Consider the following 27137-nt stretch of genomic DNA (forward strand, 5'->3'; position numbering starts at 1 on the left):
TGGATAAATTTGAAATTGGTGGAATTAGATTTTCTTTTTCAAAAGATTATTGATGAAAACAGAAGAAAGTAATTGCCTGTTTTGAAAACTGAAAAATGAACTGGTGCTGACATCTAGTAGTGGATGAAAATATACAATTGTAGTTGCTCTGATACAGGAATTGGCAGAAAGCCCAGAAAAAGATAACCTATTTTTTGTGACCTTCAATGTTTTAACTAAACAGAGAACAGCTGCAACAAAGAAAAAAAAACATTTTGGGCTATCTACAAAGCGAGAACCATAAACCTTAGAAAAAAATTAATCCTCCTGGATTATAAATACTTATTGAACTGTGACTCTAAAGCTGTTTGCAGAGAAAAGATAACTTTGATTTTTGGGTATCATGGGACCTCAGAAAGAACATATCAAGAAAAAACAAATACTTTCCAGGAGGAAATGTGTGCTATGTTGCAACTAATAAAATTGCAATGAATTCAAACCACGAGGAAAATAAAAACAATTTTGAAAATATAAATGAACACATCTTCAATTTAACCTCACAACAAAATACTTTCAGAAAACAAAAAAAGAGAGCGATCAAATAAAGCAGACAACTGAACATAAACTAGAAGAAAGAAATTTAAAGATGGAACCGAACAATGGAAGGAATTATGACTTAACCCAGGCGGAGAAAAACTTGCAAGAAATATCGGACATGGAAAAGATAACCTACACTTCAAGATTGCAAAATAAGTCTGAGGACAAGAAAAAAGATTTGTCAAAAAGGATTATAAAGCTGTCAGGAGAACTATGAGAACTTGAGAGACAAAAAAATGATAAGATAAATTAAGAGAGAGAGAAAGAAAAAGATTTTCAATGAATACGAAGGGGCGAAACATTCCTACAAAAACATATTACTTGACTTGTCTCTTGTACCTACAATAACATCTACAAGACTATGGGAAGACCTTCTGATCCAGTGGACCATACTGATTAGGAAAGAGGTTTGGTCAAAAAAAAAAAAGGCTAAAGTTAGAATTAGCTTTAGATGATGGGATCTATCAGATGGAATATTTAAAATTTAAACACCTGTTTGAATATGGTTAAAGATAAAGATATAAATGATATAGTATTTTTTATGGTATGAGAAATATAAAAAAATGTTGGGGTGGTTTATATAAGGGAAATTTTTAGATACTTAAGTGTAATTTATTTTGAGAAAATTTCAATTGATAAGAATGTTTTGAATAGATTTAAAAGATTGATGATTGGACTTATTAGATGGAATATTTAAAGATGAAACAATTGTTTGAACATGGTTAAAAAGAATAGAAAAATTCTGGATATAAATGTATTTTAGCTTAAGAGGAAATGTTTCTCAAGTAGTATACTATTTTCTTCTTTTTTTCTTTTCTCTTTTTTGTTTTTGTTTTAAGATATGAGAAATGTAAAATTGCTGGGATGGTTTGTACGAGGAAAAAGATTTAAATACTTAAGTGTAATTAACTCTGAAAAAATCTTAACTGGTAAGAATGTTTTGAACATTGTGGGAAAAACAAATCTAAATAAGAACTTTGAAAACAGGATTTATGACAAGGTAATTAAGATGATTAATTAGAAAAGAAGCTTTATATTGATGTGGTTGTTATTTGTAGAAATACTAGAAAAATGTTTATATTCAATTGTTATCTATCAAAATACTAAGAAATGTACTAATTCAAGGTTGATAAAAGAGAATATTATTGGAAGAAGAGAAAATCAAGGGAAGCTATTATATGGATTATGAAATTATAGAAATTAATTGTTGATTGTTTTTAAATATAAACCCAGACAACATGCTGTTTACCAAATATTAAGGTGATTATGTTAAAAAAATTAATAAAATATATCAAAAAATACTTCCATTTGCTTTCTCTTGTCCCATTCTGTTCTAAAAGAATTCCTAGTCATTTGGTACAGTGTTCAAGAGATCCCATAGGGTGTGAAAACACCTTTCTGCCAAAATAGCGATATGATGAGGTGTAATCCCCAATAGAAAAACAGTGTGTTTCTTTCTTTCTTGATAGAATTGTCCTAATCTAAAAGAACAATAGAAAAATAAGACCAGTGCTAGCAGAAAAATCTACAACCCTCTGATTCCCGTCACAACTATTTTTAGCATTCCTGCTTGTTAATCTGAATGTGATTGTTTTTTTCTGAACTGAAATCAATGGTAAACACAATCTGTGCTGTTAGCAGCAACATTTAAAAATAAAATACAGTCTTTGGGGTAATTTTGTAAATTACTGCAGTCAATTTGGGCATGTCTACGGTTAGCAATAATCGTGTTGTAAACAAACAAACTGGGAATGAATATTTAAACTGAGACAGCGTCTTTACACTGATGAAAATAAACGATAGAAGCCAAACTGCTCCCCATCTAGGTCTAGGTACGTGGAAGAGATATAAAAAAACAGCCTTTTTTTGTGGTTGTTGCCCCTGCCACCTGTCTCTAGAAGGGAGTGGAAGGTTAGTGCAGAGGTCCACAACCTTTTGGGTACCAGGGACTGGTTCCATGGAGAGAGATTTTTCCATGGACCGGAGGGGGCATTGTTTTGTGTGCTGCCTGCATCTCATGGATGGGGCTTTGCTTGTTTGTGCAGACCAGTTGCTAGCATGCTGCAGCCCGGTATTGGTCATGGACCAGGGGTTGGGGACCCCTGGGTTAGTAGACTAATGCAGGTGTCTCCAAACATGGCAACTTTAAGACTTGTGGCTGCGCAATTCTGGGAATTGAAGTCCATAAGTCTTAAAAGTTGCCACGTTTGGAGATCCCTGGACTAGTGGAACTGCTGAGTGTCTCAAATGTTTGGGAACTTCTGCAAGTTGTCAATCCCTGACCTTAGACCTTCCAGAAGCCATTCCAAGAGGGAAGTTTCTTGTAATCTTGTGAGGCCTGGGGAAGTAAAAATTGTTGAGGAACGACCACTGGCATTTATATGTCTGTTACTGCTTTGCTTATTAACCCAACTTACCCTTTATCCTTATTCAAGGACTGAACCAATTTTTTGATAATTAATACATGCCTTTCATATGCTTTTTGAAAGGTCCACTGATTCTTCCATTTTAATTTTTGCCTATCTACGGAAGAGATCTAAACCTACTTCAAGTATTATGAAGATTAGTAAAACCAAACATGAGCCGAAGTGGCGCAGCAGTTAGAGTGCAGTACTGTAGGCCACTTTAGCTGACTGTGTTCAGCAGGTCAGCGGTTCAAATCTCACCGGCTCAAGGTTGACTCAGCCTTCCATCCTTCCGAGGTAGGTAAAATGAGGACCCAGATTGTTGGGGGCAATGTAAAATATATATATACATTGCTTGCTGGTGTACACCGCTTAGAGAGTGCTTGCACTTAAAGCGGTATATAAGTCTCATAAATAAATAAATGTGGGCAAGAGTGAGCAGCCTACCTACCGCCTTACATGTCAATGAAAAGCAGGTTTCCACCTATGCAGCATGGATGTCTGTACTTTGGCAGTTTTCACAGGCACATTGTTGACTTTCATGCAATCCCACATTCTGTATTATTGGTGTGCTCATGCTGAAACCAATTTAAATGCAATATGACTGATGGTTTCCATAGTCCAGACATAGGTGATCCATATGTGAACCTTGCCCTAAGCAGTGGTTCTCAACCTTTTTAATGCCGTGACGCCCAACCGGTCGTAAGTCGAGGACTACTCAACTGGTGCAGCACCATTTGCAGAATGGGACTTTTAGCGGGCTCAGCAGGGCAGAGACAGCCTGGACAATTCCTATTGGCTTTTGAAAGCCAATAGAATTAGACTCTATTCAAGAGAGTCTATTCTATTGGCTTTCAAAAGCCAATAGAATAAAAGGGAGTAGCACAGCTAAGGAAAAGGGGAAAAAAATGGCGGACTGCGTTGTTTGGCGACCTCCGTGAAATGGTCGTTTGACCCCAAATAGGGTCCCGACCCACAGGTTGAGAACCACTGCCCTAAGCTATGTTAGAGGTATGATCTGTAAAAATTGTTTTCACTAGTTTTTAATTAACACCTGAATAGGAATCTAGTCTCGTTGATAATTTGGAGAGCAAGGAGGCATATTTTAATTTTTTGAACAGTACTATGGTTTCACTGAACATAAAAGTTTACATTTTTCAAAATAACTAGTATAAATGTGTCTTGGAAATTTTCTTAGTATCTTAGGGAAACAGTCCACATGCATATGCCACAAAGCATGTATATCTAAAGAGATCGTGTTTTGGCAAATGTATAGCATATATTCCGACTTTTTTGTAAAGTCTTATTTTAACTTCTCAAAGATGAATACTGATTTCCAGAGCAAGATATGGAGCTGAATTCCTTGGCATTTACTTTCAGGGACTTCACTTTCAAGGACAGTTAATGGAAGGGAAGTTCTTACAATTCATTCCTTTATTTGTCATTTTAATTAATGTTTCAGTTCTGTAAGCTAAATTTTAAATTTTTTAATAGGAAGTTGGAAAACAATCACTTTTTCTTATTTCTACTTAGGGTTGTTTGGGACATTCTCCTAGTATCTAGGATGCCTTTAAAAGTGAGAGAAAGCCATAATGTTATAACTGAAATTTATATTACAGCTGGACCGAATGGCAGTTCAGGGTGATTTTTGGACTGTGAAAGATGAAATTGCTTAAGTTATCAGTCAGCAATTCCTGTGTGTTTGGTAAAGATGTGGCACTGAGGATGATCCTCAGCTGGACTCACTGGAACTAGATAATCCCCAGACTTTTGCAACTTGAGTTTTTTACCAAAATACTAAGACTGCCTTTCCACCCCAGCTTTTGGCACCGAAAAGTTCAATTTCCTTAACTTGAACCTTTCATCTTTCCTAAGCCTGTAACTTTAGCTTGCAAACCACAATGACAGTCTTGCATGCTTTGGTATTCACTTTACATAAGGTTGAGCTGAAAGCTGATCCACGGGAGAGGCGAATGGATTTTAATTGTACTAACATATGTTCTATTTTTCTCTTATGGTTTATGTGGCCTAGCAGGATGCAGCTTCGTTCAGGGATTCAATCTGTGCCTTGCCTGCAGCTGTTTGGGGGAACTATATAAGCCATTGAATGAGTTTGCTCCAGTGAGATGCCATGGCTACAGTAGTCGTGTTATGCTGAATTCAGCTGCAAAATAGATGAAAATAAGACACCTGCAACTCTATCCTCATAAAACCTGCCAAGGCATTAAAATTAATTACAGAGATTTTATTTAGATACAGGCAGTCCTCAACTTACAACCACAAACCGGGTCCAAAATTTGTGCTGCTAAGTGAGATAGTTAAGTGAGTTTTGCCCCATTTTACAATCTTTCTTGACACAGTTGTTAAATGAATCACTGGGGTTGTTAAATTAGTAACATGGTAGTTAAATGAATCCAGCTTCCCCATTGACTTTGCTTGTCAGAAGGTGACAAATGGTCACATGATCCCAGGACACTGCAACCATCATAAATATGAGGCAGTTGCAAGTGTCTAAATTTTGATCACATGACCATGGGGATGCTGCAGTGGTCAAAAGTGTGAAAAACAGTCATACACTCCTATTTTCAGTGCCGTTGTATCTTCAAACAGCCACTAAACAAATGGTTGTAAGACAAGGACTACCTGTAGAGTAAGGCACTCGTGGCCCCATATTTATGGAACTTTCTTCTTGGGTGTGTTTTGTATCTTTCCTTTTCTTGGGGGGAGGAGGTAATCATTAGATAAGTTTTCTATTTTAAAAAAGCTATTTAAATAAAGACGGTAGATAGGATTTTAAACTTGAATAGTTTTCAAGCCAGCAGTCTTAACAAATTTTTAAGCATTTTCTACGCTGCTCTTTTTTGCAGTCATAATTCTCAATGCTGATGCAGTATGACTGTGTTATTATAGCAACTATACATTGCCTCTGAGAAGCTTTTGTTTTGAAAGGCGGCATTGAATTCTTGAAATTAATTAATAATGATTGGAGAGGGAACAGCCATCCAGTGCAGAATGCAGCTTTTGTACTTGCTCTATTGTTCCGCTTTTTTCCCAGAGAAAGAATGGTTGCATGGGAATTTCGACTTAGCAATACGTACTCCAAATTTCTTCTTTTTTACCTCTAGTTTTGTGGTGCATTTTCATGCTGCTTTTGCATTCTGGGCAGTGATCTTGTTCCAGAATAGCAGGGTCTGCTTTGGGGAACCTAGTAATTGAGCCCAAAATTTCAGTTGCTAAGCAAGGCAATTGTTAAGTGAATTTTGCCCCATTTTGCATCCTTCCCCCCCCCCCACAGTTGTTAAGCAAATTCTTTTATTGTTAATTGAAACAATAAAATAAAAATAAAATAAAAGTCAATGGCTTCCCCCATTGACTTTGCTTATTGGAAGCCAGCTGGAAAGGTTACAAAGGGTGATCACATTATCCCAGGGACAGTGCAACTATCATAAATACATGCCACTTGCCAAGTGCCCAAATTTTGATCACGTGACCATTATTATTTAGCATATGATGAGAACATGATAGAAGAAAAGTAAACATATACACACAATCCACGTAATTATATACAAAACGTCTATGACAGTGGCTCCATAACTGTAACCATGAGGATGCTGCAATGGTCGTTAAGAGTGAAAAGTCACTTTTTATAGTGTTGTTGTAACTTTGAACGGTCACTAAACAAGTGGTTGTAAGTCAAGGACTACCTGTAATCAAAGTCCTGATGTTGGAACCATCATTCACAGCACAGCCAGGGTTTATTCCTTTGGAGAATGTTAGTTGTTGTGTTCCCAATATCTCTGGTAGGAACAGATATGTTGATGTCCCACGATTATATGTTTATGTTGCTAGTAGGCTTTGCTAAGTTAATTTTGTTGCATGTTCTCCTAGACAACTACTAATCTGATTCTCTCTCTCTCTAATAAAATAGGCCTTGGTAAACTATTTTATGAAAAGTTACCTTTTGAGCCTCAACAACTCCCATGGTGCTTCATTGCATAATTATGTACTTGTCTGTAGTATCTTGTGTGCTGCAAGAATTAGTAATTTATTTATTTAATTTTATTTATATGCCGCCCAATCCCAAAGGACTCAGGGCGGCGTACAAAATTAAAACAATCATCTAACAATAATACAATAAAATAATACAATCATGCCACATGTAGTAATATCCGGGTTTAGCCCTAGTTTGATTTATTCAGATTATCCCACTGGAAAAAAATCATTATAGGTAGGTTCATACCTGCTTTCTTTCAGAATATTGATTGCTTGTAAAAAAAGACAACTATTTTGGTGTCTTTACACCTGCTAAATAAATGTCTAATATTTTTTGGGCTCAACTGGAGCTTTTTGCATCCTTGAATGGTTTTGTGGCAACAGTGACTTTTTCTTCTTTGCATATGTCATATTTTTCTCTGAGATCCACTGCCATAGGACAGGATTGTTAGTGGGAAACATTAAAAAAAATGTTTTTGGCACAATGTGAGGGTTATAAAAAGTTTAAAACAAAAGACCCATTTGTGAATTTGGAGTTTTTCCTCATAGAAGGAAGCAGAAAATCCCTACATTAAGCAAATGAAAACAAATCACACTCAAGCAAGATCATTGTTCCCAAAGCTTTTTTTTCTGGAAACTAGAAAAGCATCTTAAAAATGTTTTATGTGAAAAGGACATAAATTATTTAAAAGCTGTTTTTAGGCAAATAGTTTTATTGAATAGTTCTGTTTACATGTGAGCCATGTTAGGATCCAAGATGTCCTTTGAAACTATTCTGCCAATCTTCCCTGTACCTTTTTAGAACAAAACTTCTTAAATGTTGTAGCTGCAAAACACTTTATTCTGAAATTTATGTATGGTACATGCAGATACTCTCACCCAATTTTGGCTGAGGATTAATTGTAATGGTATGGGTAACTTTGAAGGTTTTATTTTGCTCTAATTTGAAAAAGAATATGGGGCATAGATTGGAGAATTTTTAAAATATTGAAGATCTATGCAGCTCTTAATCATCGTGCACGTTATTTGTATTAAGCCATATTTTTTGCTGCAAAGGTTTTTTTTTAAAATGTCTTTTTAATATAAAGCCAATAAATTATCTCAGTCATTATTATTTAAAACAATGTTTCTTCAAACATGGCAACTTTACGGATGTGTGGACTCCCAGAATTCCCCAGTCAGACACTCCTACATTTTAAAGTTGCCAAGTTTGAAAAACTGTGATTTAAAGCAAGGTTAAATCACTCTTCTCTATAGACCTTGCCAATTTTTTTTTATCAATTCAGCATGCTTAATATTCTCAGCTCTTACTCAGAGCTTTTTTTTTTTTTTTTTGTATTGATATTTCTGCTTGCATTTAGCCTCTCCAACAACTTTATTCAGACAAACCTTTTAGGTATTCTGCTTCCTGAAGCCTGCCCAGATACTCATATGGCATCTTTGGCAGAAGAGTCCTGTTCTTGTGCTCACCTGGAGTGGCAAATGTATGGGCATGCTCAATGTTCAGTATTTCGATTGCCAGTGGCTCTTCTTTTCTCGATAGAGAACACACTATACATTTTTTTCTCTCTGGGGGGGAAAAATTCTTCTACTTTGCTTGATAAAGAGGGGGAGATAGAGTTATATCTGAGAGTGCGTGTATGTGTGTGTGTGTGTGTGTATCTGTCTGTATCTCTCTGTGCCTGTGTATGTATGTGATTTTCCTCCATTCTTTGAATAGCCAGGGCAGTGTAGTAGATGATTAAATGGTTATAAAAGTACTATCATCTAGAAAACTAGAAGCTGGAATAATTTTTACATATTACTTTACTTTGCCTACCAGGGTTGGCTAAAGAAAGGGTGGCTAGGGCATGCCAGGGCATGGCTGATTGCATTGTCTCAGCTTGGAGTGTCTGTTGCTCACATAAAGAGCTAGATGAAATATTCAGTGTTAGCAAAATGAGCTATAGATTGGCTTGCATCCTCCATTCCTACCATGGAGCAATAGTGCCTCCCAAAGTATGTAACTAAGATGTTTCATGGGCATTTTCTTTCATCTGTTTAGACCTCTTTGAGTGAGGGAGGGAAGGTAGCCCAGGCATCACTGCAGCAATCAAAGAGATGCGAAAATTCATTCCAATTTCTTCTTCATTTTTGAAGAAGAAATAGCTTGAGTCTTTTGTTGTTGTTCTTTGACGGTTTGTCTTCATTTTCTATGTTTCCTACTGCATTTGGCATCCTTTCTCCCAGTTACTTGACCAGTCCAGAACAGCTATTAAATTTTTTGTTTTTCTCCCACCTATTCATCTAGCGCATGGGGGTCAAACTCACCACGTCACGTGACATGTCGAGATATATCGCAACTTTTTTTCCCCTTGCCAGAGCTGGGGTGGACGCAGCTTCCGCGTGATGCATCTGGCCTGCGGGCTGGCAGTTTGACACCCCTGACCTAGAGAATCAGCCAAACACCCAGGTGAAAAGATAGTGGTTCAAATTTCTATTTGGCTATGAAATTCATTTGACTGTCCTGAGTTTGGTCATAATTTTTCTAATGTAATCAACCTCACAGGATTGTTGGGAGATAGTAATGTCAGAAATATATATGCTTCTGTGAATTATTTCAAAGAAGGACGAGGCATTCCGCTTGAGAAATCATTTTTCAGGCTAATATCTTGTTATGCTAAATGGTTACCAAACAGGATTTAGGCAAAACATCATCAGCCTTGTGAAATACAGGTTCAAGGAGACATGTACAAAGTCAGCACAACATATATCATTTGTTTAGAAGTTTTGAAAACCATTTACAGATGTTCTTTTTAAGAGTTTTGCTTGGATGGAATCTGATACTTTCTATTCATAGAAAGTGCTTTGATCTAGCAGATTTTCATGGATGGAAGGGGGCCCTCCAGCAAATACGCTTTCTCCTGAGGCCTAAGCCATCAACTGTTCCACAGCATGCTTTGGAGGCTAGGTTTTTTTTTTAAAAACATATAGAGGTTTTCAAATGGAAGGTGAAATTGGGAAACTTTAAAAATAAACTTTCAGTGAATACTGTAGAACAGGGGTGTCAAACTGCCGGCCCATGGGCCGGATGCATCATAGCAAAACCGCGCCCGCCCTATTGCCGGCAATGGCAAAAAAAGTCACGATACGGTGCAAAACGTCACATGACATTGCGAGTTTGACACCCCTGCTGTAGAAGATAATCTCTGCTTTACGATAAGCTTGAGCGCTGGTGTCTTCATGGACAAATTTATATAGTTTTGCTGGCAAGAAAAAGAAAATTGTTTGCCATTACCGTCTTTCAAGGTCCAATCCTATTTATCCAAGTAGAAGGTAGTCTTCGATTTACAACAATTTGTTTACTGACCATTCAAAGTTAGAATGGCACTGCCAAAAATGGCTTATAACTGTTTTTCACACGCCTGTTGTAGCATCCCCATGCTCACATGATCAAAATTCAGACTCTTGACAATTGGTTCCTATTTATGACGGTTGCAGTGTCCCAGGATCATATGATTACCTTTTGCCACCTTCTGACAGGCAAAATCAATGGCCAAGCCAGATTCACTTAACAACCATGTTGCCAACTTCACAACCGTGGGGTATCATTTAACTAGGGTAGCATAAAATGGGGCAGAACTCACTTAACAGCTGTCTCACTTAGCAGCAGAAACTTGGGGCTCAGTTGTGGTGGTACGTGGAGGACTATCTGAAGTCTGTTCACTCAAATGCATCACAGATATTATATAAATTGCAGTAGAATCATTTAAGCTTAGCAGAATGAAACAGGCTTGAAAATAGGGCAGTTTGGCAGGCAATGCAGTTGCTATAGGAGCCTCAGCAGCAGTTCTGGGCCTGGAACATGATTATAGGCGGTGCTTGTAAATTTGTAGAAAGTTGCCAGGCGATCTCAGAAACGCATTTATGATAAACTGGCAAGCGGGATGCGTTGGGACCAGTTATCTGGGATGAAACTTGAGCTAGGCTGTTCTTCACTGGATTTTTGGCTTTTCCGTGCTTTGAGGGGCGTGATTGGCCAAGAGAGTCTTGAGTTGTTTCCATGGTTATTCTCTTCTCCATTTCTTTTCATTGAAATGACTTGGATAAATATGCTATTGCCCAAGTATCTGATTTAGATTTCAGTTGAGCTCCCTCCGCAATACATTTTGCCCTTGTTTAACCTGGTTGAGAATCCCTGCCTGGAAAGACTCTGCATTTCAGTTTTAAAAAATCATTTAAAAGCTATGATTTTCCAGGTATTAGCCACTAACGATTGGAATGCCTTCATTTGCGAGACCAGAAGGGTAGTTTCCACTGTAAAAATTCCTACTGACAAAATTACATTCCTTTTCTAAAACCAGTTCCAGCTGACTCATATTTCCTCCTATGCTAAACTTCTGTCTACCTTGGGTAATAATCTCTAACAGTTGGCCATTGCATTTTCATTAGTTGTTAGCAGCATTCCATAATTACACTTAATGTTATGAGACAGATATCTTCAATGTTGTTTATCCAGTTATTTAATTCGTTCAATTCTCTGATGACCTGCTAGTTATATTAGGAAATCTCTAACCAGGTGCATTTTCAACAGTAATAACAAATATAAATGTTTTCTTTCTCTCCATTATCAGCATAACAATTTAATCAGGGAGTTTCTCCAGCATGGCTGTGACTAGACCAGATGTGACTATGTAATAAGACTGCAGCACTTCAGATTTGATCTTTAAAAGGTGCTTCAGAGCACCCAGAAGTGTGAAGGTAATCTCTTGGCAGTATTGTCAAACACCAACGCCTTTTCTTAGGATCTGAGAAAAAAACTTTCAAATTGCAAGCAGTTGCAAACAGATGCCAGCTCCCTGCTCCAAAGAATCTCTGGGAAATTCAAACTGAAGCTTTGCTCAGCTGTGCTATATTCATTTTATCATTTTTAGCGGCATTATTATTCAAGGCTTTAATTTCTGTATCTAAGTAGGTGGTAATGTTGGCAGTAATGAAAATCACTAGGGCGCCTGGTATATAGGAGGTGTGAAAAAGAGAGTTCGCTTTTACCTGATAAATATCTTGCAGAACCCCCTTTGTACTCATTTAATAAAAGTCAGACAGCCAAATGCTATAATCACATGGCTATGTTTATCTTGTCCAAAGTTGTTATTAGTAGCGATGTGTCAGTGCAGCTTCCTGTTTAGAAATAGAATATGCCTCTCTATTCCATACGTTGAAAAGGAATCTGACTTTCCAGAGACTGACCTATGAAATAGTACTGTTGGTTCTTGGATCTCATTCACATTTTAATTACGTGGGGGGAAGGCTTGATCTGTATTGCAAGAGACCTCCACAATTGTGAAGCCACCAGTTGATAGGAACTTCTGTGTAACGTCTTATAAGTGCCAGATTGGATTGTCTATATTATTAAGCAGCAATATAGGAGGAACCTTGTTTTAGTCCTTGGACCTCTGTTATTTTTCTTACCTTATTTAGACAATGTACAGATGAGCATGCACATACAGGTTGTCTCCACTTATGACCACAATTGAGTCCTAAATTTCTGTTGCTAAGTGAGACATTTGTTAAATGAGTTTTTGCCCCATTTTATGATTTTTCTTGCCACAGTTTTTAAGAGAATCCCTGCAATTGTTAAGTTAGTAACACAGTTATTAACTAAGTCAGTGTTTCCCAAACTTGACAATTTTAAGGCATGAGGACTTCAACTCCCAGAATTCCACAGCCAGCAACGCTGGCTGTGGAATTCTGGGAGTTGAAGTCCACATGCCTTAAAATAGTCAAGTTTGGGAAACACTGAACTAAGTGAATCTGGCTTCCCCATTGACTTTGCTTGTCAGAAGATCTAAAAAAAAAAATGATCACACGACCCTGAGACACGGCAAGCTTCATCAGTTCATGAGTTTCAGTTGCCAAAGTCTGAATTTTGATCTGACTGTGGGATGCTGCAATGGTTGTAAGTTTGAAAAACAGACATAAGTCACTTTTTTAAGTGCCATTGTAACTTCAGTCATTAAAGGAACTGTTGTAAGTCAAGGACTACCTGTACTGCCGCAACAGGAGTGTGGGATCCTCTGATAGCACAAGTAAAAGGAAATAGAGTAATCATGGGGCCAGCTGTCTTTATTTAGATTCCAAAAGGTTTGCCTTCAGCTGATCTACTATGCTTTGCCTTTAAATGAAACTTTCTGAACCTCTCCGTCTCCTCAAAGCCATGGGACCTCTTTGGGATATAGGCAGTGGTGGGATTCAAATATATGAACAACCGGTTCTCAGGATGCCACGTCGGAAGTCCATTCTGGGCCTGGGCAACAAAAAATTAGCTACCGTTTCTGCTGAACTGGTGTGAACTGGCTGAATCCTTCCACTGGATATAGGTGTGTAACCTATGCCCCAAGACTCCATTGGAGCTACTAATGTTGAGTAATGTCATGAAACTCATCCAAAGTTGTCACTTCCATATAATTTTATATATATCAGAAGGGGCAATCAGATTTATATTTGATTATTGAAAAACTTAATTGTGATTGAATTGCTATTAAGCTTATCCGCCTATCCAGTTTAGGGAGTGCAGTCCCACCCAGCTACATGTAAGTTTGATATAACCTTTACCCCATTCCTCCCAAAAACATAGTTGCCCACAGTCTTGTCATGAAAGTGGAAGGCTTCACTTGAGCCAAAGTTGCAGAAAAGACTGCAGGATCTGCTCTGTTTACAGACCATTGCTTCTGGCAAAGTAATGGCTGTCTTTGCACAATGCAATGAATCTGCACTCTTTTCCACTTTCTCAGTTTGAAAATACGTTGGTTTTTTTTTTTTTTTTTTTTGCATTTGGACAGCACTGAATAAAAATGTTAGAACCTACTGATTAAAAGAGTTGTCAAGGAGTCTCCCTACCTCTTCTTAGCATGTTTTTACAGTAATAAGCATAATCAGAGGGAACAATAGTAAAAAATAGTTGTATGCCATCATTTGGGGAATATAGTTAAATAGGAAATCTGGCATATTTGTACTTTATTGGCTATAGAAGCATAAAAGTAAACATAATTTAAAACTGCATTCCTGTACACCCAATATTCCTTTGGAAAAAATCCATTTTGGGATTGGTGCAACCCAAAAAATACTGTACTGATATGCATCAATTTTCCAGGTTACTATTTTACATTATATCAAAGCAGTTCCATTACTGTTAAGTTTATTTTAAATAACTCTTATATTCATATAGAACCGGGAGAAGTTAACTAAAGAGTTCAAGTTGATGTCACCTAGATCAAGTTTAGGTTGTAAAGAAATAGTTACAAGCTTCAAAACCTAAACATTTCATTACAGTTATATTCCATTTAGGAACAGACATAAAATGTAATGACAGTCTTAATTATTTTCTCTATTAAACTTCAGGATTGGAAAAGTGCAGGGAACAAGTTGTACAGTTGTTGTTTTTTTTAATTCACTCTTTTGAGAGCCCAAAAAGACTTTTTGGAAAAGCTATACCTGTACTATATATATATCCTCCTGCAGCACCTTAGTCTTTGTGTCACTTATTTTGAGCTTCTAATCAACGGTTATAGCAACTAACTGGCCCCAGCCCTCTGGTAAATGTTTGATTGAGGAATAGGAGCAACTAACATGTATCATGGTTTCTTTGGAAACTTTTATCAACATTTAGAAAGTCCTTGGTTTGGGGCGGGGAGATGTAGCATCTTCTCTTTCTTCCCAAATAGTCCTCATGAAAATATGTTTATTTTCCTTCTTGTTGTATTTTCCAAAGAAAGGTCTTTCTCATAGTGTTTAAGTTCAATCTGTTTTTCTACTACCAAAGCTTTTATTTGGGAGCAAGCTGAGGATCATTATTAACAATAGCTTGGTCCAAAGATGTGGAATGTAGAAGAATGAATGTTGACTGTTCAGTCCATCTAAAATGGTAAGCTACAATGTTATTGAGGATTTTTTGGGGGTAATATTCATGTTAATATTACGGAGAACCAGCAGAGACTGTAATTATCTCCCTTGATAGCCACCAGGCTTACTATTCCATCTAGATCAGGGGTGTCAAACTGCCGGCCTACGGGCAGGATGCTTCATTCAGAAACCGCACCCACCCCATTGCTGGTGATGCAAAACAGTCCCAATACGTCGCGTGACGTCACACAAACAAGCAAAGCCCCATCTGTGGGATGCAGGCAGCACACAAAACCATGCCCCCCTCCGGTCTACAGAAAAACTTCTCACCATGTAACCGGTCCCTGGTGCTCAAAAGGTTGGGGACCTCTGATGTAGACATCAGGCCAGTGATGCTGGTGCAATCAAGCTGATGTTTAGCTTGCTAAGACTTGCTAAGGGTGTTTCCGTTAGATATGAATAAAAGCATATGACTAAAAAAAATCCCGAAAGGCTGCTATAAATCTAAGCAATCAAGCTACAGAGGGAGATTTTTTTTCTGTAGAGAAGGTACCACGGGAAGCAATGTGTGCCCAAAAAGAACCTAGAATACATTCTTTGGAAGATATGGCACTTGATACTTTCTCTTTCTTTCATTCAACTGCCAATATTGATATCCCTCTTTGGATTCTCACCCGGGGCACCCACCGCCCTTCATTTCCTTGTTCTTGATTTCTTGCATTCTCAGGCCTCAACTTGGCCTGGCTGAAAGGTGCTCAAGAGTGCCAGTTTTTATCCTCACATGGGATGATGAACTGCCTGCCTCCCAAGTGGAGCTCCTGTTACCGTCCTTGGAGTCTGGCTGCAGGACTGCCCTAGAGTCATGCCTTGCTGTATGCTTTCTCCAAAGCAGCTCTTTTGGGCGGAGTGCCTGGGAACTAAGTCGGATGCAGCGGCGATGCTGATGAACTGCAGTGCCTGATTCCATCAGGACGCAGATGACGAACCAAGGGACCCAGCCCTCTTGGGGGTGAAATGGCTGTTTTTCTTCCCAACATGCAGGTGGATGCGTTGGCTTGCCAGTCTGGAAAAAAATGCTTGGCATCCTGGAGAGCAACTGTGTAAAACTGATTAAAACGAAGGCACAGCTGCGTCCTGATGCATTTGATCTCCTGACTTGCTAAGTTTGATACTGAGCATTGCTCAGGCACCTCCCTAAAGTCATAAAAATGCTAGATTTTTTAGGTTGTTTTGTTTTTTTTAAGTACTGTATTCTTTCATTGGATAAAGCAACAGTTTCCCCAGCAAGCCATGAACTTGCTGGCTATGTTCCCAAGAGCTAGGAATGGTTCCTGCATAGCACTCAAAAGTAAACCCATAATTTCATAACAGCTGAGCTCCATGGTATTCCTATATCGTGACACCCTCTCCATGTATTACTACAATAATCATCTTCCCCAGCCAGCATGTACAGTGACTTCCTGGATGTCTTATATGGAAATGGATCCACACACTTGGAGGATATTAGCTAGAAGGAGGCTGGCTAGACATAACAGCACACTTCTGAAGGATAACACTAAATTATTTTTCCCACACACACATTTCAATTCAAGGTCAAACCGAGATGTTTGACAAGCCACATGTTACAGTTGTTGGTAATTGCTTGTATCAAGGCAAGAGATATTTGATTATTATTTATTTAGGCTAGGTAAAATGTAACTGTTACACAATAAAATAAAAACTATTTTGAGGATAATGTTGTGGTATTTTATATCTTTTTCTCCAGAAGCTAAAATCTGTTTGCATGATGGACTCTTCATTTTATTCCTGCAACTATCCTGTGAGATAGATTGGATTGAAAGTGGTTTGTTCAGAGACCCAGTGACTTTCAATAGTGAAAGTGAATCTGAACCCAGGGTATTTATTTATTTGATTTTTACTCCACCTTGTTATTTTGTTTAAATAACTAAAGATGGCCAATATACATAATAGTCCTTCCACCTCATGCTTTTATCCACAAAAATAGCCCTGTGAGGTAGGTTGGGCTCAGAGAGAGTGACTGGCCCAAGGTCATCCAGCTGGCGTCCATTCCAAGGGCAGGACTAGAACTCACAGTCTCCTGATCCAATTTCTTACCTGCTATACCCACAGGATGTGCTCCATTAATTGTTTTAAGGGATGATATGGTGGTAGCCCTTTTAATCACAGTGCAAACATATGTTCAAAAAGTTCCTAATATATGAATTTTTAGCTCCATTTAAGAATGTGTAGGATTGTTTTGTTTCTTAGCTAATTCATTTTGTTATTGGAAACATTTGTTTATTATCCCCTTAACAGAGGTTAACAGAGGAGTACAAGGATGCATTGCGAAAGATTTCAATCATCTTTAGATAATGAAGTAAAGGGGATGTTTGGAAGTTTTCTGATGTCAGTTCAGTTCCGTAAACTTTAGTTTGCTTTCCTCACCCTTTGAACAGAGTTGTGGATTTCCCTTGCTGTATCATGCTTATTTTGGCTGTACTTCCACTATAAAGATAATGAGAAATCTGTCAGAAAAGGAAGTATGATGGTTACTTTCAAACTTTGTGTTCAGCTGATAGGAAAAGGAAATAGTCATGAATGTAATTTTTCCCTGGGAGACTCACTAGCTTTGCCATTGGCTGACCTGATTAAAAATGTCTGTGGCTGTTTTGCAGTGGTCAAGATAATGAAGAGAAAAAGTGATGTTGAACACCTTCCCTTGAACAAAGGAAAGACTACCTTCTTTAATTGCTTTGTAGCATTTTAGATAGTTTTCTTTTGATGGGTTGTGGAGGTAGGAAATATCAAAGCAGAGGCAGAGCTAGGGGGCACACAGTAAAAAATATACACAGCTTGTGCAGGTACAGATAGTCCTCGACTTACAACAGTAGGTTTAGTGACCATTCAAAATTATAATGGCACTGAAACAGGTGACTTATGACCATTTTTCACACTTACAATCTTGTTTAGAGCGTTTGTACTGATTTGGTAATATAATAATTCTGCATTTGTATGAGTTATAAAATGCAGATGTTGCTTTAAAAGGTAGACTCAACAGTTAAAACCAGTGCTCCTTGGGATAGAAATTCATGTGTTAATCTTTTTGGAAAATCTCTTTGAAAGATGAATCTTTGCCATTTCAGCTTCAAAATGCCCTTCTTGACAAGTTACCTTTAAATAATTCTTTAAGAGGCAGCAAGCAATGAACAAAGGTTAAAGTACAGGAGGTCTTGGAGTCTGTAAGGATAGATTCAAGGGTAGGGATAAAATAAAACACAGAGAAGGCCAAGGAAGGGCAAATTTGAGTTAGTGCAAGGAGTAACCCCAAAGACAACATAAAAGCTTAATAATTAGTCCAAGGTGAACGACCTGAGTTTATGGAGCCATGTTTGCTCCCAAAATCTTAATTGCCATTTGCAAAGCCCCTTGATAATTAGTTGATAATATAGTAAAATGTTTAATGTGAGAAATGGAGAAAATTAAAGACATGTGGAATTATCATCTTAACATTTTTAATTTTAGTTTTAATTAAAATAAACTAACATACAGCTTTTGCCCTGCCTTTGGGGGAAAGCCGTTCATGGCATTGCACTCAAAGGACTAATCTGGCTTTCAGCTCCAAATAATAAGATGTTATTGATTGACATTAGTCTTGTAATAACCAAGTGTGGAATGATAATTGCTAGAATCCCATAGCTAACATGGACAATAAACTTGAGCATAGATTAAATCATTTGAGAGTGACATGCTAGGAAATAGTGAGAGGATAAAGAAACGATAAGAGAACAAAAGAGAAGAGTCTAGAAAGAGATGGCTAGACAATTTGGATCAGAAGGGAGGTGTGATTGGCCAACGGGGTGGAGCAGAAGGATTTTATATTTATAATATTGTTATAGAAGAGGTAATAAAACTTGAGAGCAGGTTGGCTATTGAAGATCCAGGGTTATATGAGCATGGGAGATCTAGGAAGAGGAGTTGGATGTCATCGTATATACATCACTCAACATTTAATACGTGGGAAGGAATACAGGGCCCACAAACAGATCCCATGGAGACTCCAAGGACAAGTAGTGACCAGTAGAGAAAGCTTCCTCTTATGGAAAGTATCAGAAGTGATTACAGAAATATACAGAATCAATCTGGACAGAGATAGAAGGCAGCAGACAGTCAAGGAAATTGAAGTCACAGCTGAAACCTTAGGCTTTAGCAGAGAAAGATTTCTGATGAGATTTAAGTGAAGGTGTTGTCAGTGAGATACCAAAGAGAAGAAAATAATCAAGACTGTACAAATAGGGAGGAAGCACACTCCAGCTTGGGGAGGGGGAAGGGGGGTGAGGATAAATGGGAAACCATAAGCAATGAAGATGTGCCCAGAGAAGAAAATGCTTATGATTAAGTGTAATAGTGAGTGAACCAGCAATTGCAAAGTTGGATGTTTGCTGCTGCTGATTGTCAAATCAGTTTTTTAATTTGTTTAGGATTTGTTGATGATTTCAGTGGGACCTAGGTATAAGATTGAACTCTGAGAGATTTGATCATGTGTTTTCTCCCTCTCCCCCCCCCCCAAACTTTTTTTGTCATCTTTCCTTTTCTAGGTTGGGATTTCTGAAGAATTCAAAGACTACATTTTTCGTTTGTTTCCAGTATGGGCCAAGATGGTTCTCTTTTTTCTTTTGCTAAAACTGTTCATTTAGAAGTTCTTGGTAAACTTGGTCAGCATAAATAGGCTTGGATGGATGCTACTTTGTGTTCCTTTCTTGCTTACATCTCTGCTGGCCAAAGGAAGCTGCCTAAAGTCAAAGTTCACTATATATCTGTTTCCTTTAAACATTTCTGTATCTCTGACTTTCCCATCATTTTATGACAAATGATGGAACAGCTCCCCAGCCAAATGTTATCATTGTATAAAAACATTGTGTTGATCTCTATGGAACCATGAGACTGATCAAAATGAGAGGTGTTGCTATTTATTTTGATCTTTGCATTCAGGAAATGACAATATGGTGTGGAGGGCACCCTATAGTCCTTAAAGACTTGTTTCATTCTTAAAGCTGTATGAAATAAGCTAGTCCCCTTGTGGTAGTACTTTTGCTTCTGATATAGTTTCCAATCTATCAACTGACATTGCAGCATTATCAGAGGAAATAATCTACCAGGAGTGTGCCTGGACTGCAAACACCAGGTCCAAAACAAATTCTTCCTATATGAGCCTAGCAGTCTGATTTCTCTGTGGAATCTTGCTTGTTTACCTATTCTTATCTGGCCAAGCTTTGGTATTTTGTCTGGCAGGCAATTCCTGTGAAAAGCAGCTGTCCAAGCAAGAGGAGCAGTGCTTCTGGTATTAAAGATCTTTCTGTCTCTGTGTGGGTGTGCATGTATGTCATGTTTTTTTTAAAAGTCAGCTCTTCTGGAAATATTTTCTTTTCTCCTCCCCTCCTCTTTTAAGATCAGGCCTTAAATGTTTACGTTCATCTCGCAGATTTCAGTATTTACATGTAGGCCACACGTAAAATGAAAATGGTACTTAAAGCCATTTTCCTCACATTGGGTTGGAGACGTGGTATATCAACAGCCTCAGACTAGGGAAAGTGAAACATATGGAACATTCAGGAACCACAACAAACCTTTAAGTTTTTAAAGATAAACTTGCACAACTGTTTTCCAGACCTTATTAGAGTAAGAAGAAGAACAAAACATATTTTGTGGGATAATCAGCATGTAAGATAAAAAATGGGAATCAAAAGAAATCCTAGTGATGAAAATGTTCCGTATTACTTTTACTTATTACTCATAACTTTCTGGGGACATAAAGTCAGAAACATACAGTGAATCCCCAGTCTCTGATCAGCAGTAAACCCCTCTGGTCCTGGAATGAGCTTAGAAACCTTGTTCAATGCAAAGAGTTTCGGGGAAGTAAAGATCGTATTTATGTTACACCTATCCCTCCACCTTTGAAAAATCTTGGGATATAAACAGTTCACCTAGGTCAGGGGTAGGCAACCCAAAACACTCAAAGAGCCACTTGGACCCATTTCTCACCAAAAACAAAATACCGGGAGCCGCAAAACCCTTTTGATATCTAAAATGAAGATAACACTGCATATATCCTTTTTTACCTTTATTATAGGTGTGTGTGTGTGTGTGTGTGTGTGTATGTATGTATATATGTGTGTGTGTGTGTATGTACACACACACACACACACACACACAGGTAAAAAAAGGATATATGCAGTGTTATCTTCATTTTAGATGTCAAAAGGGTCTCTCTCTCTCTCTCTCCCTGTCTCTCTCTCTCCCTCCTTCTCTATGTGCCCTTGGTCTGCCACTCCTCTTCCCCCACTCTCTTTCTCTCTCTCTCTTTCCTCTCTCTCTCTCCCTCCCTCCCTCCCTCTCTCTCTTTCTCTCCCCCCCTCTCCTATCTGCTGCTCACCTGGCAAGCTTCAAGCTGTTGTCCAACAAGCTCAGGGGTAGGTAACCTCGTCTCTTTTGTGACTCATGGACTTCAATTCCCAGAATTCCTGAGTCAGCCTAGCTGGGCTAGCTAGCTCTCTCCTGCCCTTCCTGCTTCCTGCTTCCTGCTTCCTGCAGAGACGCAGCAAAGGGAGGAGCTCTGCCCAGTAAGCTTTTCAGCTCCTCGGAGAACACTGTGAGTGCACTCTTGTACCCATTCATATACACACACACAAAAAAAAAAAAAAAAACACAAACACAGACAGAGAGAGAGAGAGAGAGAAGCAGGGAAGCGCAATTGCCTCTCTCTGTCTCTCTCTGCAAAGGCAGAGGAGGTTGGGAGCCACAGGGGAAGACTCAAAGAGCCGCATGCTGCTCCGGAGCCACAGGTTGCCGACCTGTGACCTAGGTCAGTGTTTCTCAACCTTGACACTTTTAAGGCATGTGGACTTCAACTCCCAGAATTCCACAGCCAGCAATGCTGGCTGTGGAATTCTGGGAGTTGAAGTCCACATGCCTTAAAAGTGTCAAGGTTGAGAAACACTGACCTAGGTCTTAGTCCATATCTTTAACTTATACAAATACTCAAGATTATTTTAATTTGAAAGTTTCTTGTCCTCTTCATGTTTAAAAGAATATCTCAGAGATCGGCAAAATCTAATTCAGGATGCTCAGATGATAAAATAAGTAGTATTTCTGTTCCAAAAAAGAAGCATCCTTCACTGGACATTATGAGCAATGCAGGAGGCAAATGGATGCGCCCTAACCTCACAGTTGCTTAACTGGATCTCAGACTCTCAGCAGTTTAGCAAGTAGCAATTCATCGGCCCCACCTTCAGAGCAAGTTGCTTTAACTTGTCCTGGTATTCATCTTGGCTTTGGCCTCAAGGAAGCGAAGGCGCAGCAACAGGAAGCCTCTGCCATACTTGCCAGGCATCTGCATAATTCTGATGTCAGATTCCTGGGAGGCTGGGAGGGGACCCACTTTCTCAGCTTTGTTCTTGTCAGGAGAGAGGGATGTGTTGGGCTATTTTCTGCATATGTATTTTCAGCCTCTTGCACCTTACAGTTGAATATGCAGGTTACTATCTCATAGCGTAGATCAGAAAACCAGAATGGCTGGCTGAAGAATTCTGGGAGTTGAAGTCCAGAAGTCTTAAAGTTGCCTAGTTTGGAAACCCCTGGCCTAGACCAGTTGTTGGCTAATTTCCTTCATTTTTCATGTGTGTATGCGTGTGTGTGTGTATGTGTGTGTGTGTGTTTGAAAGAGACTGCAACTGATAATGAGCACCTCTTTCCTTTTTAATGTGCAAAACTTGAAGTTGAGAGCCAAATTTAATCTTTGAGTGAACTATTTAGGGCTGCATTTAAAAAAATGGCGCTGCCACCAACACAAATTTTAATTAAACATTGTTAAATATTAAATACTGTACAGTTGATACGGTTATATGTCATGCAATTAATACATTTTCCCAGTCTGACATACTAAAAATTACAACTATATAGGACTTTTTGCACATGCTAAGGAAAACAATCTCAATAATAGGGGGCTGCCTATAAGTTTTGCACCTTTAATTTGGTTAAAGGTGGCTTACTTGACATCTTCTCATTTGCACAAATCCTCTCTGTCTCTTGGTGGTCTTTTCAAACAATTTATGTAAAGCTGCATTAACTGTAGTTAGTGTTTCTGGCCCTGGCAGCTTGCTTGTGGCGTGCAAGAGCATGAGTTATATATTTGGGTCTCTCAAGTAATCGTGCATATTGATTTTCTGTCTGAGATTAATAAAGTGGCTACAAAAAATCCCACCTGTGTCTCCTGACACTGGTTCTTCATTCCATTGTCTCCCACAATCTTGCTTCTAAACATGAGGAAATTTAAATATTTTCTTCCAGGAGGCCAAAATTGCCTCTCGTTATCGTTGGAGAAAATGTTTGCAAAAGGAAGCCCTCCCCCATTGAGGTTCAGTTTTGTATCATAAAGTTTGCAAGGGATGGAATTAACATTGTTTTGTTGAGATTGTGGTATTAGGGTGAAATGTCAGGCCCAACCATTGCTTTATCCATCTTCAGTTTGAAGCGTTGATCTGTTTGAGGCCTTTTTTGAAAGTTCTTGGTGACTTACTCATCTGCAACTGCAGGGTGAGCTGGTGTGGAAAATAAATGGGATATTTTTGTCTTGAATAAAGGTTTACTTAGACAATAGAATAAGGGATGCTTCCCACATTCGACAGGAGCAGTTACACATCTTTCCCATATTTACAAGCATCAGGTTGCCGGGACTCCTTTAAAATATGCTTTTGTCTGTCTACACATTGCATATTTTATATCTTAGAAGACCACAACAATTTTAACATAGGCCCTTACAAAAATGCTTATATATTTTAAGTTACACAGTGTTCATTAGAATAATCTATAACTAACAAAGCCATTAGGAACTACATATGGCTTTGAAATATGGCTTTGTGCTCTTAAGAGATGAACTACTAGTACCTTAAAAGCAATAGTGCTCTGGTGAAATTTGCAAATTCATATATTATTGATTAATCAATGATGACAGGCAGCCAATCAGTCTAGTCCTGCTAATCGGTTACTTGCCTACAGTCTTTTAAAAGATAATCTTGTTGTCTTAGCCAGTTGCTTCATATATGACTTTGAAGGAGTGGTAAACTGCCAGACATACATGTGTTGCTGTTATTCCTAGCTTTCTCTTCATAGTGGCCACAAATTGCATTTCATTTTGGGGGTTTTCCTTTAGCAAGCAAACATTATGTTTGTCACCAAATAGTTTGGGTCTGTTGCTTCATGTTCATCCTAACAACAGCCTGCCATTTTTTTCTTTGTCCAATCTAGAGTCTAGACATTTCTTCCAATATTTCAAAATATATGTTTATTAGTAACACAGTCTTTAATTTACAGTCTCCCTCACAGCAATGTTTCAACCATATTTAAATGTTGGCATATTATGAAAGCTGGAGATAAGGCTCTTTTTGTTGCATAAGATGGTCTACAGAGGATCTAGTCTGAGGTCTTAATTTTTTCCCTCTCTTTTTACAGATGAAGCAGATTATGGAAATTTTGGTTCAAACACCTTAACGAGGAAAAAGAAAGCTCTGGTGACTCTCCGGAATGACAACCTTCGCCGGCGTCCTCATGTTAATATTAGCATGCCTCAGGACTTCAGACCAGTGTCTTCCATCATTGATGTGGATATTCTGCCTGAAACTCATAGAAGAGTACGACTGTATCGTCACGGGTGTGAGAAACCACTTGGATTTTACATTCGCGATGGGACCAGTGTAAGAGTGACTCCCCATGGGTTGGAAAAAGTTCCTGGCATTTTCATCTCACGGATGGTTCCTGGGGGGTTAGCCGAGAGTACAGGCTTGCTTGCTGTCAATGATGAGGTACTGGAAGTAAATGGGATAGAAGTGGCAGGAAAAACCCTTGATCAGGTGACGGACATGATGATTGCCAATAGCCATAATCTTATCATCACAGTCAAGCCAGCAAACCAAAGGAACAATATTATCAGAAGCAGTCGGATGTCTGGGAGCTCTGGCCAGTCTACGGACAGCACTGCCAGCCATCACAGTTTGCCTTCTTCTCACGTCCTGCAGAACTTCCACCCTGATGAAATGGAGAGTGACGAGGATACTGACATAGTAATTGAAGGCTGCCTGGAACCACAGCCCATTCCAAAATCTCACAGTCTTCCTTCCGGTAGCCTTTCCCGAATCAATGGCAACAGTCTTAGCCACAGACTACAGAGAGACCTAGTATTCAACAGCTTTGGACGAGAAAGCAATGGCAATATTCACAAAATCCTTAGTTCCTTAAAAACTGATCCTCGACATAGTTTAGTTATTCCCAAAGGAGGCATTGAAGAGGATGGAACTGTGATAACACTTTAGTGGATGCTTTGAATTGTATTTCTTTCTGGAAGTGCCTCCTGGAATAATTCAATCTTACATGCAGAAGAGCGAGAACAATCATTCTCATAAATGTTCTGACGTGTGAGATATATTACTTTCCAGGAAGGACAATTTTTGTGATTAGACATAAAAGTATTGTTTGGTATAACTCATGAAAATTGTAAATATGATTTCTGCTTCATCAATTAATCTCAGAGGATAACAATTATGTTATCTTCCAAAAACCTATTTTCTACCACTAGGTAATTGTTTCCTAGCTTTTTTCACACAGAGAATTGACTGTATTGCACCTAAATCTGGAAAGGTAGCCTTTAAAGAATGGCTTTCTATATTGACCATAGTTGAGGACATGCTGTATTTACTCCCTTCCCCTGCCCCTTTTGGGAATGAAATGTTGACCAAATGATTTTGTGTTTGTATGTGTCTGTACTGTATGTATAAAACCTTACATGGGTGAAGAACTGCTATTGCTGGAATAATTTCATTTTAAATCAGCACCCCCTGCTGGTCATTGATAGATCTGTCTGTATAAACTTAAGTTTTCTGTTTATTTGAAAAAGTTGCAGCATGAATGCTAGTTTAGTAATGCACCACAATAACATGGGATGTGCATTATATTTTTTATTATTAAAATATTTATTAGACAAATGCTCCCATTTTTGTGACCATTGATTTCACTTTCTAATTTGCTGACAGTATTGAATAACTAGAACTTAGAATCCTATGTTCTAAGCTAACATAAACAATTCCACTAAGTTTCTCTAATGATTTAGAATTTAAATGAATTCACTGAGTCTTTAATAATTAAAATATTAATTTGGGGGGGAGGCAACCTATATTATTTGTTTTCTAAACCTTGTGGAGCTACCCATCCTCAGAAATCTAAAATACCAGCAGCGTTGTAAGACAGTAACAGACAAGCCTAAACGAGTCCTGCTCTCAGCTCTGCTTTTCTATTCTGAAATGCCACAAGTTGTTAAAACAGTTTATAGAGAAAATATGAATATATTCCTGAGATGCCTAGAAAGAAAATATAATTGTTTTATGGTGTATTTTTCTACTTTTAGCTTTTTTTGTTATTTACTGTATACAATTGTATATTAAAGTGTTTCCAAAGGAATGAGCTTGTTTTATTTAATTTAGAGTCTAGCTTTTGTTTACCTTACAGGTAACTTTTAGACCTGAAGTTTTAATAGGAAATAATTTATTATCATACTTTGAATAAAATTCACTAGTTCTCATTGCTGAACTGAATACAATTGCCATCTGTTGCATTTCAGAATTCCAGTCTCATAGCTGCAGTTAAGAAATTCCAGAAATATGGAGCTGAACTTTGAAATTCTTAATGACTCACCTGAACTGGAGTGGGGGCTTCAGTGATAATAGTTCTAGCAGCAATGCCTGACTAATTGTGCAACTAAGATCACTTACTATAAATTGCTGTGTTTATGTCCATGGAACATTCATGATTATTTGAGATGAAGGCTGTATTGTTTTGACATAGTTGTCAGGAATTAAATATAACTTGAGTACTTATTTATTTTTTGTTGGGGGGAATCTTTGCTTTTTAAAATTGTTATTTGGGAGGGGGTTACAATATAGGTGGATTTTTTGCAAAAAAAGATTTCAACATGTATTAAAAGAAAAATGAAAAATATTTGTTTGTATCCAATAGGCCAGCATGTATCCTTTCTCCTCTTTTTCCTTGATCCTCATGTAAATCTGTTCAGAAGTTAGCAACCTGAGAAAATCAGGGCATTCACAGAGGAACAGGAGAATGAACAGGGAATTCATCTTCTGTTTCACACACCCTGTTAATTCGAACCAGACGGGCTGGTCTGTAAGAGAAATAGAATTGTCAGATATTGCAAAGCCAATCAGTGAGATGGTTTAAGCTTGA

The 27137-nt window shown here is 38.2% G+C and overlaps 1 protein-coding gene across 1 annotated transcript in view; it reads left to right on the forward strand.

Moving 5' to 3' along the window:
* The window catches only part of PARD6G (par-6 family cell polarity regulator gamma), an 83139-nt gene extending 56786 nt beyond the window's left edge, over positions 1–26353 (forward strand). The window contains exon 3 of the mRNA XM_039325429.1: positions 24360–26353. Within this exon, the coding sequence (XP_039181363.1) occupies positions 24360–25216 (857 nt within the window). The 3' untranslated portion in view covers positions 25217–26353. The remainder of the gene's footprint in view (positions 1–24359) is intronic.
* Positions 26354–27137: the final 784 nt, after the last annotated feature.

Source organism: Crotalus tigris, unplaced genomic scaffold (genome assembly GCF_016545835.1).
Source record: "Crotalus tigris isolate CLP2741 ecotype Arizona unplaced genomic scaffold, ASM1654583v1 scf7180000024337.5909745, whole genome shotgun sequence".
NCBI classification, from domain to species: Eukaryota; Metazoa; Chordata; class Lepidosauria; order Squamata; family Viperidae; genus Crotalus; species Crotalus tigris.